The 13,361-nt window shown below is 45.0% G+C and overlaps 1 protein-coding gene across 4 annotated transcripts in view; it reads right to left on the reverse strand.

Moving 5' to 3' along the window:
• Positions 1-3,225: 3,225 nt before the first annotated feature.
• The window catches only part of ZBTB44 (zinc finger and BTB domain containing 44), a 37,239-nt gene continuing 27,103 nt past the window's right edge, over positions 3,226-13,361 (reverse strand). Inside the window, exons 5-7 of one of the 4 annotated variants that reach the window (XR_004550316.1) lie at positions 11,151-11,451; positions 8,384-9,345; positions 3,226-7,941 (exon numbers count right to left, since the gene is read on the reverse strand). Coding sequence is in view for 2 of the 4 variants with exons in the window: in XM_034069533.1 (XP_033925424.1) it covers positions 9,063-9,345; positions 11,151-11,451 (584 nt within the window). In the remaining 2 variants the exon portion in view is untranslated. Of the gene's footprint in view, positions 9,346-11,150; positions 11,452-13,361 lie in introns of all 4 variants that reach the window. The other 3 variants (XR_004550315.1, XM_034069533.1, XM_034069534.1) reach the window with 3 other exon arrangements.

Raw genomic sequence — 13,361 nt, forward strand, 5'->3', positions numbered from 1 at the left:
TTAGGATGATTTTCACCCTAGGTTTGTGCTCACTTGTGAACTAAAAAGAGCCTGACCTGAGCGTTTTCCTTCGCTCTCAAAACCAGAACAAGGCAACCCAAAGCCATCCCTCGTTGTTCTGTCCCTGTATTAACTTCAACTCAAGCGAGGGGGCAAGTTGCGTAACTGTTGTTTGTAACTGCTGTCACGTCAGCCCTGAAACCGATCCCTGCAACACTGAGGTTATCCAAAAGGGCTTTGTTGTTCTTCTCGTGTAGATCTGGGAAGACGAAGCCCTACCCTGAAGAGATGTTTTGGTTCCCGGAGCTCTGTTGCCTATTAGCCCTGTGCTTGGGTGTCTGTGCTCTCCAGCTTTGTTTCAGGCAGCGCGAGGCTGTTTATGCACAACCGGTTCTGTGCATCCCACTAATACACAGGCTACAAAACACCCTGTGCTGAGGCAGAGGAGTAAACTTGCCCAAGTGGCTACGCTCCTAAGGAGCCATTGAAACACGTTCTTTTGGGAAAGGCAGTTTATTGGAATGCTTTAATGGGCTGGGATTAGAATTTATCTGGCTCTTCTGAAGCGAGGGGACTGTAAGTGATGTAGCACCAAACCCTGAGGGACCATTTCTCCTTATGCCTGCCTCAAACAATGTCTTCTTCACTTACACACACACAAAAGGGATCCTGGAGGTGAGAGTCACCTCCTCCATGAGCCCACAAACACAGAAGTACACTCACCTGGGAGATGTCTTCCCTGTCTCCAAAGGATTCGGGTGATCCATTTCCAATTCCTATTTCCAATGCTTCTAGTCCCTAAAAGGGGCATTAACCATACAAAAGGCAGTTGTACCGGACACCACATCCCCAGTAAGGAAGCAGCAAGGAAAGAGTTGGTCTATTGATGTTTTTGGATGGTTGTTGTCCAAAATTCCTTCGGAATGAGCACATAGATAGCGTGCGTGCGGGCACGTGCGTGTCCAGGCGAACAAGCAGTTCTGTGTGAGAATAATCACTTACCTTCCAAATGATGTATTACAAAGGCAAGGCCTGAGCATTGAGGTTTATGCAGGGATATGAAAACTGGGAATGCAGTTTAGCCAGAAGCAGTGGATGTATTCTCAAGGATAATCCCACATAAATCTCAGCAGTTGTACTGGGGGGGTGGGTGTCTAAGAGTCTAATGAACGTACAGTTGGTAAACACCTCTCTGATGTGATTAACTTCAAACTTGGGCTGGAAGAGCTCAAACTTCAACACTCGGAGGTAAAGCTTCAAGAGAGATACACAAATAGATGCCCCATGAGGTGCTCTTGTCTTTAGCAGGAGACCTTGTGATGGAGCCAAAGGCAACTTGGGATCAAAGGCAGTTAACTGAAGTCTTTGGGGGGGGTTTCAATGCACTTGTGACTAAGAACATCAGGGCTATGAGCAGGAGGTGCAAACCTGTACTGAGAGCACGTGTCTCCTCTGAAAATAGTGTTACCAGGCCCCCATAATGAGGATGAGTGAAAGCCACACATCTCTGAGCTGTAACCAAGGCTCTACCATGTACACACTTACCCTGCTCTGCTCGCTCATGGTCTCACTGCAATCTCTGCTCTAAGATGATGACAGTTAGGCTCGGTACTATGCAGATGCAGCATGCAGCAAGCCCTTTAGACATAATCCAAGCCAGGTTTCTCTTAGCAGCTTCATTTTCACCAGGAAGCCCTTGGAGAACTCTGTTCCCTGCCCTACAATGGCCTCGGTAGCTATGAGTTCAATCTCAGCCTCTGTGCAAAAGAAACAGTACTTCATTACTGTCAGGAATGAAATGCTTCAATGCTATAAGGAAGCCACAGAAAAACCTTCACTTGCTTTGTTAAGGATGTCTAAAAGATGTTTCATACTAAAACCATATGGTTGTGCTTTGCAAAACCCCCTCGAGTCAGAAGCCTGAAGCTTGAGCTCCATCAAAGGTATGAGTCTCAGCGGTGATGATAGTGTAAGTTCATACACAGTCACACAGCTTCACATTTGGAATGCTCTGCTAAGCATCACTGCGTGCTCCTAACAGGCTCTGCCTGCCTTCAAAGCAGCAAAATCCTTGCTTTTGCAGACCAAAAGGCTTAAAACTTTTCCATCTCAACCTTCATTCTCTTTCCAAGCCTTCACCAAACACATTCCCTCTTTCAGCCACACTGTTGATAAAACACTCATCCCTGCACAAGCTCCTCGGGAAAATAACTTGGAATGTCCCACCTTTCCCTGCCCCATTCCCAATCCAAGGTTAATTGTGGCCACTTACTCTGCACCATGGAATGCTTTTCCCTTTTCATTCCTGTGTCAGATGTCAGATTAGACAGAAGGAAGAAGCTCTTTACTGTGAAGGTGCTGAGGCACTGGAACAGGCTGCCCAAAGAAGCAGGGAATGCCCCATCCCTGGCAGTGCTCAAGACCAGGTTGGACGGAGCCTTGGGTGACATGGTCTTAGTGTGAGGTGCCCATGGCAGAGGACTGGAACTGGATCATCCTTTCCAACCCAAACCGTTCTATGGTTCTGTTACTGGAGCATATCCATTATGGCAGCCTGCTGGTTACCCATACAGGCCACTGGGCAGACTTACCATCATTCCAGCCAAGCAATTACCAACCTCCTGTTTTCCTACCTGTGCCCTAGCTATGTGTTGATCCCGACAGCATTCCAGCTCGGACACACAGGTGGGTGTGAAGGCAAATGAACTGCAAGGGTCACCACGAACACCAGAGGTGTGTTTTAAGTCCCATGACCGAGGCTGTTCTGTGCCTATTCTGAAGCTCACGGCTGCGATCACGATGACTCTCTACTGTCCTTATTAACCATCTTCTGCTTTGACTAATGGGATTTGGCTCATTCTTGGCTGGTTTTCCATCACTAAAAGATGGCTGTTGCCTAGAGGAGAACATTAACAAAAGGAAATGTGATAGACCATGCAAAATTAAACAGAAATGAGGACTTTATTCTTAATACTCCTCACTCACATCACTTCTCCAGTCATCTCAATAACACTTCTCTTGGTTTAAGCCACCTTCCTCCTCAATGACAGCTTCAGCACCAGCGAGTCCTCCTCATACTCCTCCCTTTGGAGACCAACTACAAGCAAAAGCTGTAAGAGAACGTAGCTCTAGCACCCGACCTGCACCTTCTCACCCTAGGTCCAAGCTGGTCTGTTGTGCTTCGAGCCAACCTCTGCGGTTAAATAACGACACAAAGCAAAGATATACTCCATAAAACATTAATATTTTAATGAAAAATCTTAGCTTCATGTTTCTATCCAAAGACACTCAAAACTAGTTTTTCTCCCCCCTTAATTTTGACCTATAATGGGACCAGTTTGGCTTTTTTTTTGTATTTTAGACCATTTTTTTTTAAAGATTAAACAACCAGGCTAGCAAAAAGGTACCCAATACATACTTTTCTTATATCAAACAAGCTAGTATTTCAATACAATGTAACTATACAGAATATATACATGACACAGATGATCACAAAGCAAACACTACAGGCTCAGAACAGATTGGAAAACCCATGATATTCACATTGGTTACAAGAACTCTAAAAATGATTTTAACGTTGAAACGGCACTTGGTTTACAAAAGAAGTCACAAAAATAGATATAGCCACCAAGAACTATGGTTCCTGAAAAATACTAATAGCCAGATAGGAGTCTATAAAATGTGAAGTGTATTTAAACATCGTATACATTAAAAAACATAAACCAAACCCAAAAAAAACCCAACTCGGGGAAGTCAATAAACATGCCAAGTAATCTAGCTGTGGCCAGCATCAACAAGAGAAGCTGTACTGGGGATGAGATGACAACGGGATATACGGCTGGTGACCGGAGACTGGCACAAGTTAAAGGGGGTTTCACTGGTACTAAAATGCACAAAGAAGCCCAACAATAATTTAATTCACATTTTTGTTTTCCCTCTTTTCCCTCGTCGGGGTTTCACCATAGGGCAGCACCTTAAAGTGAAGGCACTGCGGGAACAGGGCGAAGAAGCTGTCCAAGGACTTGGTGTAGCCAGGGCTATAGGTCAGGATATCAAAAGCATGCATCAGCTAAAGGAATGGTGAAACAACATCACTCCTCTGGGGACTTCAACAACCCTCAGGAAGACTGTAGGTTAACAGTTGCCACACAGCACCAGGAGCTCAGTTGGCTTCATTTTGTTGTTAGTGCAACCAGGGTTGTAGCTGAGACCTGTGGGACACTGAATTACTGTGATAGCACACATTGAGTTAACAAAAACCCAGAGCAGTAGCACTGTTGCATTAAAGGAATTCACATTTGGTTCTTTTATGGTACGTTTCCTCCAATACTTGGAACTGACTCCATTTCTTAGGGACCTCGGATGGGGCTGAGGTTCCATCTGGCCTTGAACCCTCTTATCTGCCATCGAGATGCTATGGAATTTATGATGTCCATAACTGGAGATGAGAACCCTCCAAAACTGGGGTTCACCTCGGAAGCAAAACTCCAACTTAATGGATCTGAATGAACATTAGCTATTTTCCCATACTCTGATGGTGTGGAAGTTGCAATGGACGCAGGAGCAACGGGCGCTCCTACAGCCCCAGTTTCTCCATCCCTGCAGGGTGCACAAAGCTCCCCTTCTATTTGCATATAGAATGCTTCCTGGTTCCTCTCAGAGAGAGACCAGTAATAGTCTCAGTGCTCTTATGTCCTGGGGCTGGAGGGGAAAGCCAGCAACCAAGAAACGACTGAAGCCCTCATATAAAAACTTGAAACCATAGCTTAAAAACAGTAACATTTTATCCCAGAAGGGACATATAGGGATCATAGTCTTACAAAATATATTTGACTGCATTGGCAGCTATTACTTCTTTTAAAAAGCCTAAATTCACACCTTTTAGACTCAAGATACATGTGAACCCAGAACCATTTCCCATTAAGTTTACTAATCTCTCACTATGAGAGACTTGACCATAGTATCTGCGAGCCTGACAACTGAACTCAAACTCCAACACACGTCTCGTTTAATGCAGTGTTAACAGTGACAAAAGCAGTTCTGACCAGGAGCTTCAGTGGCTACAAGTGTAGGTGTCCCTATGGATTTCCAGTCTCTGCATGGAAAACCAAACCAAACCCTCCCGACTCAGCCAAACCTCTTGCACAGTTAAAACATCACTTCTTTTTCTTCCACTCTTTGTGGGGAAATAAAAAGCTGCTCAGTTTTCCCCCTCTCCCAAAACACCACATTAAATCAGGAACAAAGCCAATCCCTTCCTTTCCCGTTGTTCCCATCAGATGTACTGCTCTACATGATACACAAGGAGTAAAGACCCTGCACAGACTCCGAGGATCCAGGTCCCTGGCTAGTTCTGTGGTAGTGAAGGCACTCTGCTTGCAAAATGAACAGGGGAGGAAAGGGTTTGCTACCGAGTGCAAAGACTGGTGCCACGTGGGAGAAGGACACACAAAAGCAGGACAGAAATCACATTGTGGATGGATTTGGAGACAACTCAATGACAAAGAAATATGCAACAGGTCAGATGTGGAGCTATTTGGGACTAAATCACTTGTAACTTAAAGATGAAGGGATTGGAGGGATAGAGGCTGAGAGTGATCTGGTTTGTCTGTCTTAGCAGTGGTCAGAACCAATGGATGGGAAGGGACAAAGATGGAGCCAGCCCTTTCTCAGTGGGCACAGATTGCAATACAAGCAATGCCACCTAAAGATGCTGACCCCTTTTGAGGGTGAGGGTGGCCAGACACAGGAACAGGCTCCCCACAGAAGCTGGGGAGCATCCACCTTGGCTGATGTTTCTCTGCCTGGACCGAGCAACCTCTTGTGCTGACTCTGTCTGGAGTGCAGTGATTGAAGATCACCTCCAAGTCCCTTCCAGTTCAACGCTTGTGGCATTCAGGGATCCCTGTCAAGCAGCAATATAAATGCATTTCAAATAATGGTTGGGTTTTTTTCTGAGGGGGAAGAAAAAAGGGGAAAAAACCCAGAAAAAAAATAAGCAGAAAATAAGAGAAAGAACAAAAGGGAAAGAAGAAAAAGAAGAGAGAGAAAAGAAGAAAATGCAGCCCAGAGTTCAACTCCCTCTGATAATGGACTGAAAGAAATTTAAGCTTTAGGTTTAAACCCAAGTGTATTTTAAGGCAAGTTTCTTCCAGCTTAGTGAGATCTCCATCTCGCCCAATTTGGAATCTAAGCATATTAGAAACAGGGACTGGTTTAAGACGTCCTATGTTTTACATCTGTCCTGTGAAGAACACCAGCATTTCAAAGAACTGAGCACTTCCAACAAGTTAGGGAGGAGAAATAAAGTGATATTTGTATTTCATGTATGGTTGCTCCAATGGAGAAAAGAGCTGTTGACAAGAAACAATTACACACGGGAATACAGACAAGTGAACCCAAGCCTAAACCAAGCAAACCAAATAAACTCTCTTGTTCCTGCAGTTGAATCAGACTGAAAAGTGAGAATTAAGATGTTACACTGAGACTACAGGGTTGAAAAGATAATGCCAGGTTGGACACAGGGGCTTGGAGCAAGCTGCTCTATTGGAAGGTGTCCCTGCCTGTGGCAGGGCTTGGAACTGGATGAGCTTTAAGGTCCCTTCCAGCCCAGCCCAGTCTGGGATGCTATGATAACTCAGTGCAATGAACAGCGAAACCCATGGCTTGCCTTGTGCCAAGGTGTTAGCAGTTAATGATGCTTTTCAAGGAAGAACATGTTAGAGCTACAAAGTCTTCCCCCCCTCCCCTTCTCTTTGGTATTGGGAAAGCAGTTTGCCTTCTGATACAAGTTTAATCCAAGTATGTCCATGCTGTAGTTGTGCAACTCCTCACCCTGTTTAGCAAAGCACCTAAAGGGTGAAATTACCAGATTCTGACAGAAGATGATGTCCACCTTTGATTCTGGCCTCTGTGCAGGCTGGAAATGCATTTGTGTGTGAAGTACTTTCTACCAGAGGAACCACAAAGGATTCTCATAGACCTGCAAAGTGGAGTAACACGTATCAGACAAAAAGAAATGATGTATTTGAGATCAGTGTCATAGCCCTATAATTCAGGATAAAACTCAGCAAAAGGCATTGGTTTCTCAATGACAGGAATTGGAAGTGGAAGAAGAGAACTGGTCTTCAATTCATCCCATCAACAGACACAGTGCAGCATCCCCAAAAGAGAGTTTCTCCTACAAGCCCTTTTAAGAAGACTTACAAAGGTAGACACACACGACTGGATTGTAGCAGAGAACTTTGCAGCATGTTCCTAAAACACCCTTTGGTGCAGAAACTTCATTCCAGTAACTTGGAAAGGACTTAAAACCCAACTGGTTTTGCTCTGTTTAACTAAAATGTGTGGGTTTTACCTAAAACACAGCAGAGGAAGATTGCTGAAGTCACTGAAACCCTTTAAGCTCGTTCCAAAGGGCAATAAACCTTCTTCCTTACCCAGGTTGGCTATTAGTAGAACCAGCTCGGGGCCACAGAGTATCAGAGCTGCCTAAGCTAACAGAGTACAAAGCTATCTTGCAATAGAACATGATTTTTGTGCCTTCTGTTTTGTCAGGGGCAACCTTTCTCCATCCATTTCATTTCCTCCTCATGTCTGTGCAAACCAAACCCAGAGAGAACACATGATTCGAAACGAAGGGAGTATGTCATGCCTTTGGAATACTTAGTGGTAGGCATTTTGGCATCCAACACTTGAGTTCCCTTCAGAAGCAGTAAGGAAAACCACCAACCTCCTGTTGGATTTTGCTTTCAAAGCAGCTCTAGAGCCTCACCAAAGCAAACCTCCCTGCTCTGAAAAGCCCCCAGCCTCAAATTGCAGCTTTTCCTACCAATGGAAATAAATGAAATGGCAAACCTTTCCATTTATTGCTTACTTGAGCTGGGTGCGGAGCTGGAGTCATGGCCTGTACTAAACCCACTTGGCAAGGATTTCAAACGCCTGGAAACAGGAACAGTTCATCATTGCTCTATAGGCTTTTTGTAAACAACCCCCTGTTGGGTTAGAAAGTCGGCCTCTAAAGAGAATAAACTGCTTGTTTTGTTCAAAACAAGCCTGATAAACCTCTCAGAAGCTATACATGCATATGGATAAACAGAAGATGTGCAACAATGCACAAGAGAGCTCATTTCTCCCTAGCTATAAACTCCCTCTAGTTAGATCAGTCAAAAGTACAGGGGGAAGCGACCAGAACTTCCCTTCCTCATGAAGGAATGCTCTTCCTGAGGACAATCTGGCCATGATTTTGAAGAATTTATTGGGAAAACCTTCATTTTCACACATGGTTCCCCTTCTACAGGGACATACACTCACAAGATACTTGTCAGGCTTGCATGGATGTGTATTTTTCCAGCCTCAATTCATTCCTCACCATTATGCTAACCTTAGATGGGCAAATGTGGTTTGATCAAGCAGTTGCTGAAAGGCCTGGGATATCAGAAGGAGGAATACCTGGCATGACATCACCGGGTTTGTCAAAACTGATTCGTTTTGAGATGGAAAAGGGACAATGTGCGTGGCTGTGAGCTTCAAAACTGCTTACTGCTTCCAAGAGAAGGGTTACAGTAAGTGCTTTGACAACCAGCAGGCACAGAGCTAGGAAGTGTCATTTTTTATGCAGGAGATTAAAGCATCCACTCAAAACTAGTTAGAACCATTCAGGAACGCTTCCCAATGCTTGTCATTTTAAAAAGGCTTCCTCTGATTCCTTTCCCTTCACCAGAGGGTCTGCAGAAGCAAGACAAACGCAATGAGCTGCTCTAACTGTGGAAGAAGAGATAAAGTGATCTGAATCGGTTGTTCTTCTTTAGAGGTGTCTCACAGCTTCCATGGTGTTCTGACAGGATCCTTTTTTGTGCAATCAGTCTTATTCACAGAAGTGAGCGTTCAGTCATGACAAATACCGTAACATCTGGAGCAGTTTTCGGTTTAAAGCGTAGCTTACAAAGGAAAAAGGGAAAATCTCCCCACTTCTCTTAAAAACAAACCCAAAAATTAAATTAAAATGTACAGGACCAAACACAGGCACTTTCCAAAGAACAAAAATGAAACCAAACCATGACTTATTCAATAGTAATGGATGACAGCTCCTGTTTCGGAGGGTCACCTGCGGCTGCCTCAGCAGTGGCGTTAGTCTTTGGCTGCTCTGGCACATCTTCTTCCTTCTCTGCCAACCCACCCAGAGACCCCAAGGGGAAAGTGCTTTCACAATTCTGAGTTGATGACACCTGTGAAATGACAGGCATTTGGACAGAAGAGTTGCTTTCAAAGCCATGCTCCCCTAGCTCATACTGCCCGAGGGTCTCTTCTTGTTCCTGGTTTAAGTAGTCCGGTACTAGGAAGTCACTAGAAGAGGGACAAAGGACAGAAGAGAAATGTCATTTCTCACACAAACACCACAGGTAGCAGTTTATATCACACAAGCTACACAAAGCATTGCACAGAGAACAAGGATATTCATTACACATTGCCCTCAGATCATCACAGTGACATACTTCACTAAGCACTATACCCTGGTTCCCATTTAAACACACACAGAATGTATTCAAAAGCATCCTTATTTCCTATATAGCAACCTCTTCTTACTTAGACTGTACCACCTTGCAGAGAATGAAAGTTAATGTCTGGAACATCACCTGGCACTGAAAACCTCCTTGGAAGAAAGGGAGCACCCAGCTTTTCAAAGCAGAAACAAAACTGAGTTCAGCACTGGCAAAGATGTGGCCTTTGACATAAGATCCACCCCAGAAAGAGCAGCAGCACTCCCCTCACAGAGCACAAGCACAAGGGGAGGGTTCTGCCACCCGCAGTGGTGCTTTGTGCTCTTGACTCCTATCACACGCAGTTACTTCCCATTCCAGCCCTTTCTGGACATCACTTCTGGAACATGCTCTTCCTATGGATGCACCCAAAGAAGATCTACCAAACTCCCAGTAGTATTTTCACATGTCAAGCACCAGACATGAGTGTGCACTTGAGGCAAGTATATATGTATTACATATATACATGTTTGCTTTGGTTCCTCCTTGTACTAAACCATCTAAAAGCAGTCCTGTTCTTAAATGACAGCAGCTTCAAATCCCAACTCACTATACACTAAGCCTCAAACTAAAGGGAGGCCTGTAGGCCCTAAAATCACATTCTTTAATCTGACTTGCATTTGGTGACAACAATCAAGTGCTTTCCACAACAACAGCTCCAGTTTTAGCACAAGTGCTAAGAACAAGACCTGCGTAAAGCCCCAGATCCGAAGCACTTGTACTTTTAAGCAATCTTCTGTTGGAAAAACACTGCCTGGCTTTCCTGCTTTGTTTTGCCATTTTTCTCCTGTTACATCACTGCTGACACAACCAAACACAACAAAATGCTGCAATGTTTTGTAGGGGGAAAAGCATCGTGTTTGGAAACCACGAGGGATGCTGCTGTAGATGCTGTGACAGTTACATTTGTCTTGCTCTGCTCAAGACTGGCACCGAGCTGCACTCTCTCTACAGGTTTAATAGCTGCAGAATCCATCGTTCTCCAAGTTTGTGGTTTCCTATCTCAGATTCCAACAGTTATAAACATTTATTTCGATATGGGAACACAGTGCTTGGCTGAACCTCAGAACCCTTTAATGAAGTGCCTTTGTGAGTCAGGCCAAGTCTTTTGTGCCCTGCTAAGCAAGAAATGCACAACTGGCCCTTACTATTTCAGACCCTGTTTGTCTAATCATTTAGTAACAGGTTACCCAGAAAATGAAAAGAGAGAAGGCATGGAGTCATTCAACCTTTCCACATCGAGCAAGTGCTTAAAATACAGTTGTTGTAAGTCTATTCCCTATGTAAATGACCAGGTTTTGAGTAGCAAATCATTCACTGGACTCCACAGATACTCCAGTACGTAACGCTCTGGTTGAACACCATCAGCCTGTCCAGAGATCCTACTGAAAAGAGAAATGAAGCAACCCAGAAGCAGCCTGCGCATCCTTCAGTGCCCTCCTACACAGCTCAGACGCTGTGACCCAGGACTACACCAGAGAGTGGCTCAAGGATGCTTTGGCTGGCAGCCTGAGGACAGGCACAGCAGGCTGCCCTGCAAGCAGGAAAAGATGATTTAGGAAAAGGAGAGAAAAGCACGTTTCCCTGGTAGGTTTTTGCTGTGCACCTCACCTGCTCTGGAAGTAGTTTGCTAGCTCTGACGCTTCATGGTTCAAGCTCCTCAGGTGAACGATTAAATTCCCAGAGTTGGTGAACATGGCGCCACATGTTTTGCACTCGTAAATCCGAGGCTTGCGGATAATGTGCCGGGAAACCCGCATGTGGTGTTTATATTCCCCGAAGGAAGTGAAAGTGGCACTACATATCTGGCACCGGAAACAGCGTTTACCTTCGTGCTTCAGGCGATGCATCTTGAGCGAGTAAGCGCGGGTGAACTTTTTCCCACAGCGGTCACACTGAAAGGGTTTAATGCCTGTGGAGGAGAGAGCAAAGGAACACTCGGTCACCTGCTGGAAGCAGAGCTCCAGGGGAAGCATCCTTCTGGATTCCCGATGGGAAGAGGGCACACGCACAGCAAAGCGCTGCTTTGGGAAGCAATTCGCTTATAAAAGGCAGGAGCCACAGAATCATGGAATGGTTTGGGTTGGAAAGGACCTTAAAGCTCATCAAGTTCTATGGGCATGGGCAGGGACACCTCCCATTGGAGCAGCTGCTCCAAGCCCCTGTGTCCAACCTGGCCTTGAGCACTGCCAGGGATGGGGCAGCCACAGCTTCTCTCTGCCAACACCTCATCATCCTCACAGGGAAGTGTTTCTTCCTTATATCCAACCTGAATTTCCCCTGGACATATAGAACAGAGCTCCACTTCCTCTGACCCAAGTGCCACTGCATTTCATAGCAGTGACACCTGTCCCTAACACTCACACTGTGCTTCCCCACAGTTTAACACCAACAAAAGCCTCCCTGGATTAAACCATGGTTAAAATCCTCAGCCACAGCCAAAAAGTATCTGCTGCAGCAGTCATCTCAAACCACCTTTGAAGTCCTTTGATCTCAGGAGATTCTTGTGCCAGACTGGTTCCCAACAATGCAATTATCAGCCTGCCCTTAATTGCAATGGGCTTTATTCCTGGCTGCCTTTGGCCTCAGAGAAGTGTTCTGGCAGGGGCACTGTGTGCACAAGGATGCCCCTGTCATGCAGCAGGAATGGTGATAAAAGGGGGCAGGAGCAGCTTTTATGTTGCGTGGGAACCTCTCTGGACAACCATTTTCAGCAGCCCTCCAAGACAGTTCAGGTTCATGCCTTTATGTATTCATGTAGAAACTCTGTTATTGGTTCATTCTGCACTTATTACCCCTTACACATAAGAGCTGTGCAGCATGTGGCAGTGGCCGAGCGCATGGAATCCCACCCCAACACAACTATTACAGCATAAAAGGCTGTAGCACCAAAAAGTTAAGACTGAATAAAAACTCTGAGCTCCACAAAGTGTGGCAATCCAACCACGAGGCCAAGAACCTGGAATCTGCAGCTCTATTCATAATAGGGCTGTCAAGGAAGGAAAAAGGTTCATTCAAAAGGCTGAATGTGCATCAGCCCAGGCTGTTAATTCCACTCTGCTTTTCCTTATGTTCAAAGCAGGAGCTCAACTATTAATTGGGGCTTTTAGACACAGAAAGCTGTAGTTAAGGTTACACTCAAACCCCTTGTTAAGCACATGAAAACAAGTTAATACACCAGGATATTGTCTTGTGGAGCTAAACCCCGTCATGCTCTTGGACTGTCCAAAGGCATCTATTTCCTCTGATAGCTGGAGGAAAATCTCTTCACAGCCATTCTGCTTATGGGAAAACACTGCCAACATGAAACAGATTTGAGGGTTTCTTTTGCATGCTGATTACACTGAAACAGCCATCCAAATCCTTTGCCTACTTGATAGGTTGGCCAAAGATGCTTTGTTGTGTGTCTGTCTGCTGTCAGTTAAGACTTGAGCAGCCAGCTTAGGGATAATTTCACAGCTGATATGCCCACGAAGTTGGGTTTTTAAAGTGCTGAACTCATATTATTATTGCTGGCCTAAACAGGGGATGGTCATTTTGCTTGAAGGAGTAATTGCTGGCAGTGAAATAAATCACCTCTTGACAACTGTGGTTGCTCTGCCCCAAAATGCTACAGCATCTGTGTGCAGGTCAGAGTCAAGCTCAAACCAGAAGGTGCTAAACCAAGTGCTCCAGTGCAATAACCCTTCCATTTCCCCTTCATTCACTACAATTTCAATGCTATTTATTGCCAGATAATGCTGACAAGTGAAAAACACCAAGAGTAAAGACTTTAGGTTTTCATAGCTGTTGCATGAACACAACAATGTGGGGATCAAGACT

The sequence above is a fragment of the Melopsittacus undulatus genome, chromosome 15 (assembly GCF_012275295.1).
Source record: "Melopsittacus undulatus isolate bMelUnd1 chromosome 15, bMelUnd1.mat.Z, whole genome shotgun sequence".
Lineage (NCBI taxonomy): Eukaryota > Metazoa > Chordata > Aves > Psittaciformes > Psittaculidae > Melopsittacus > Melopsittacus undulatus.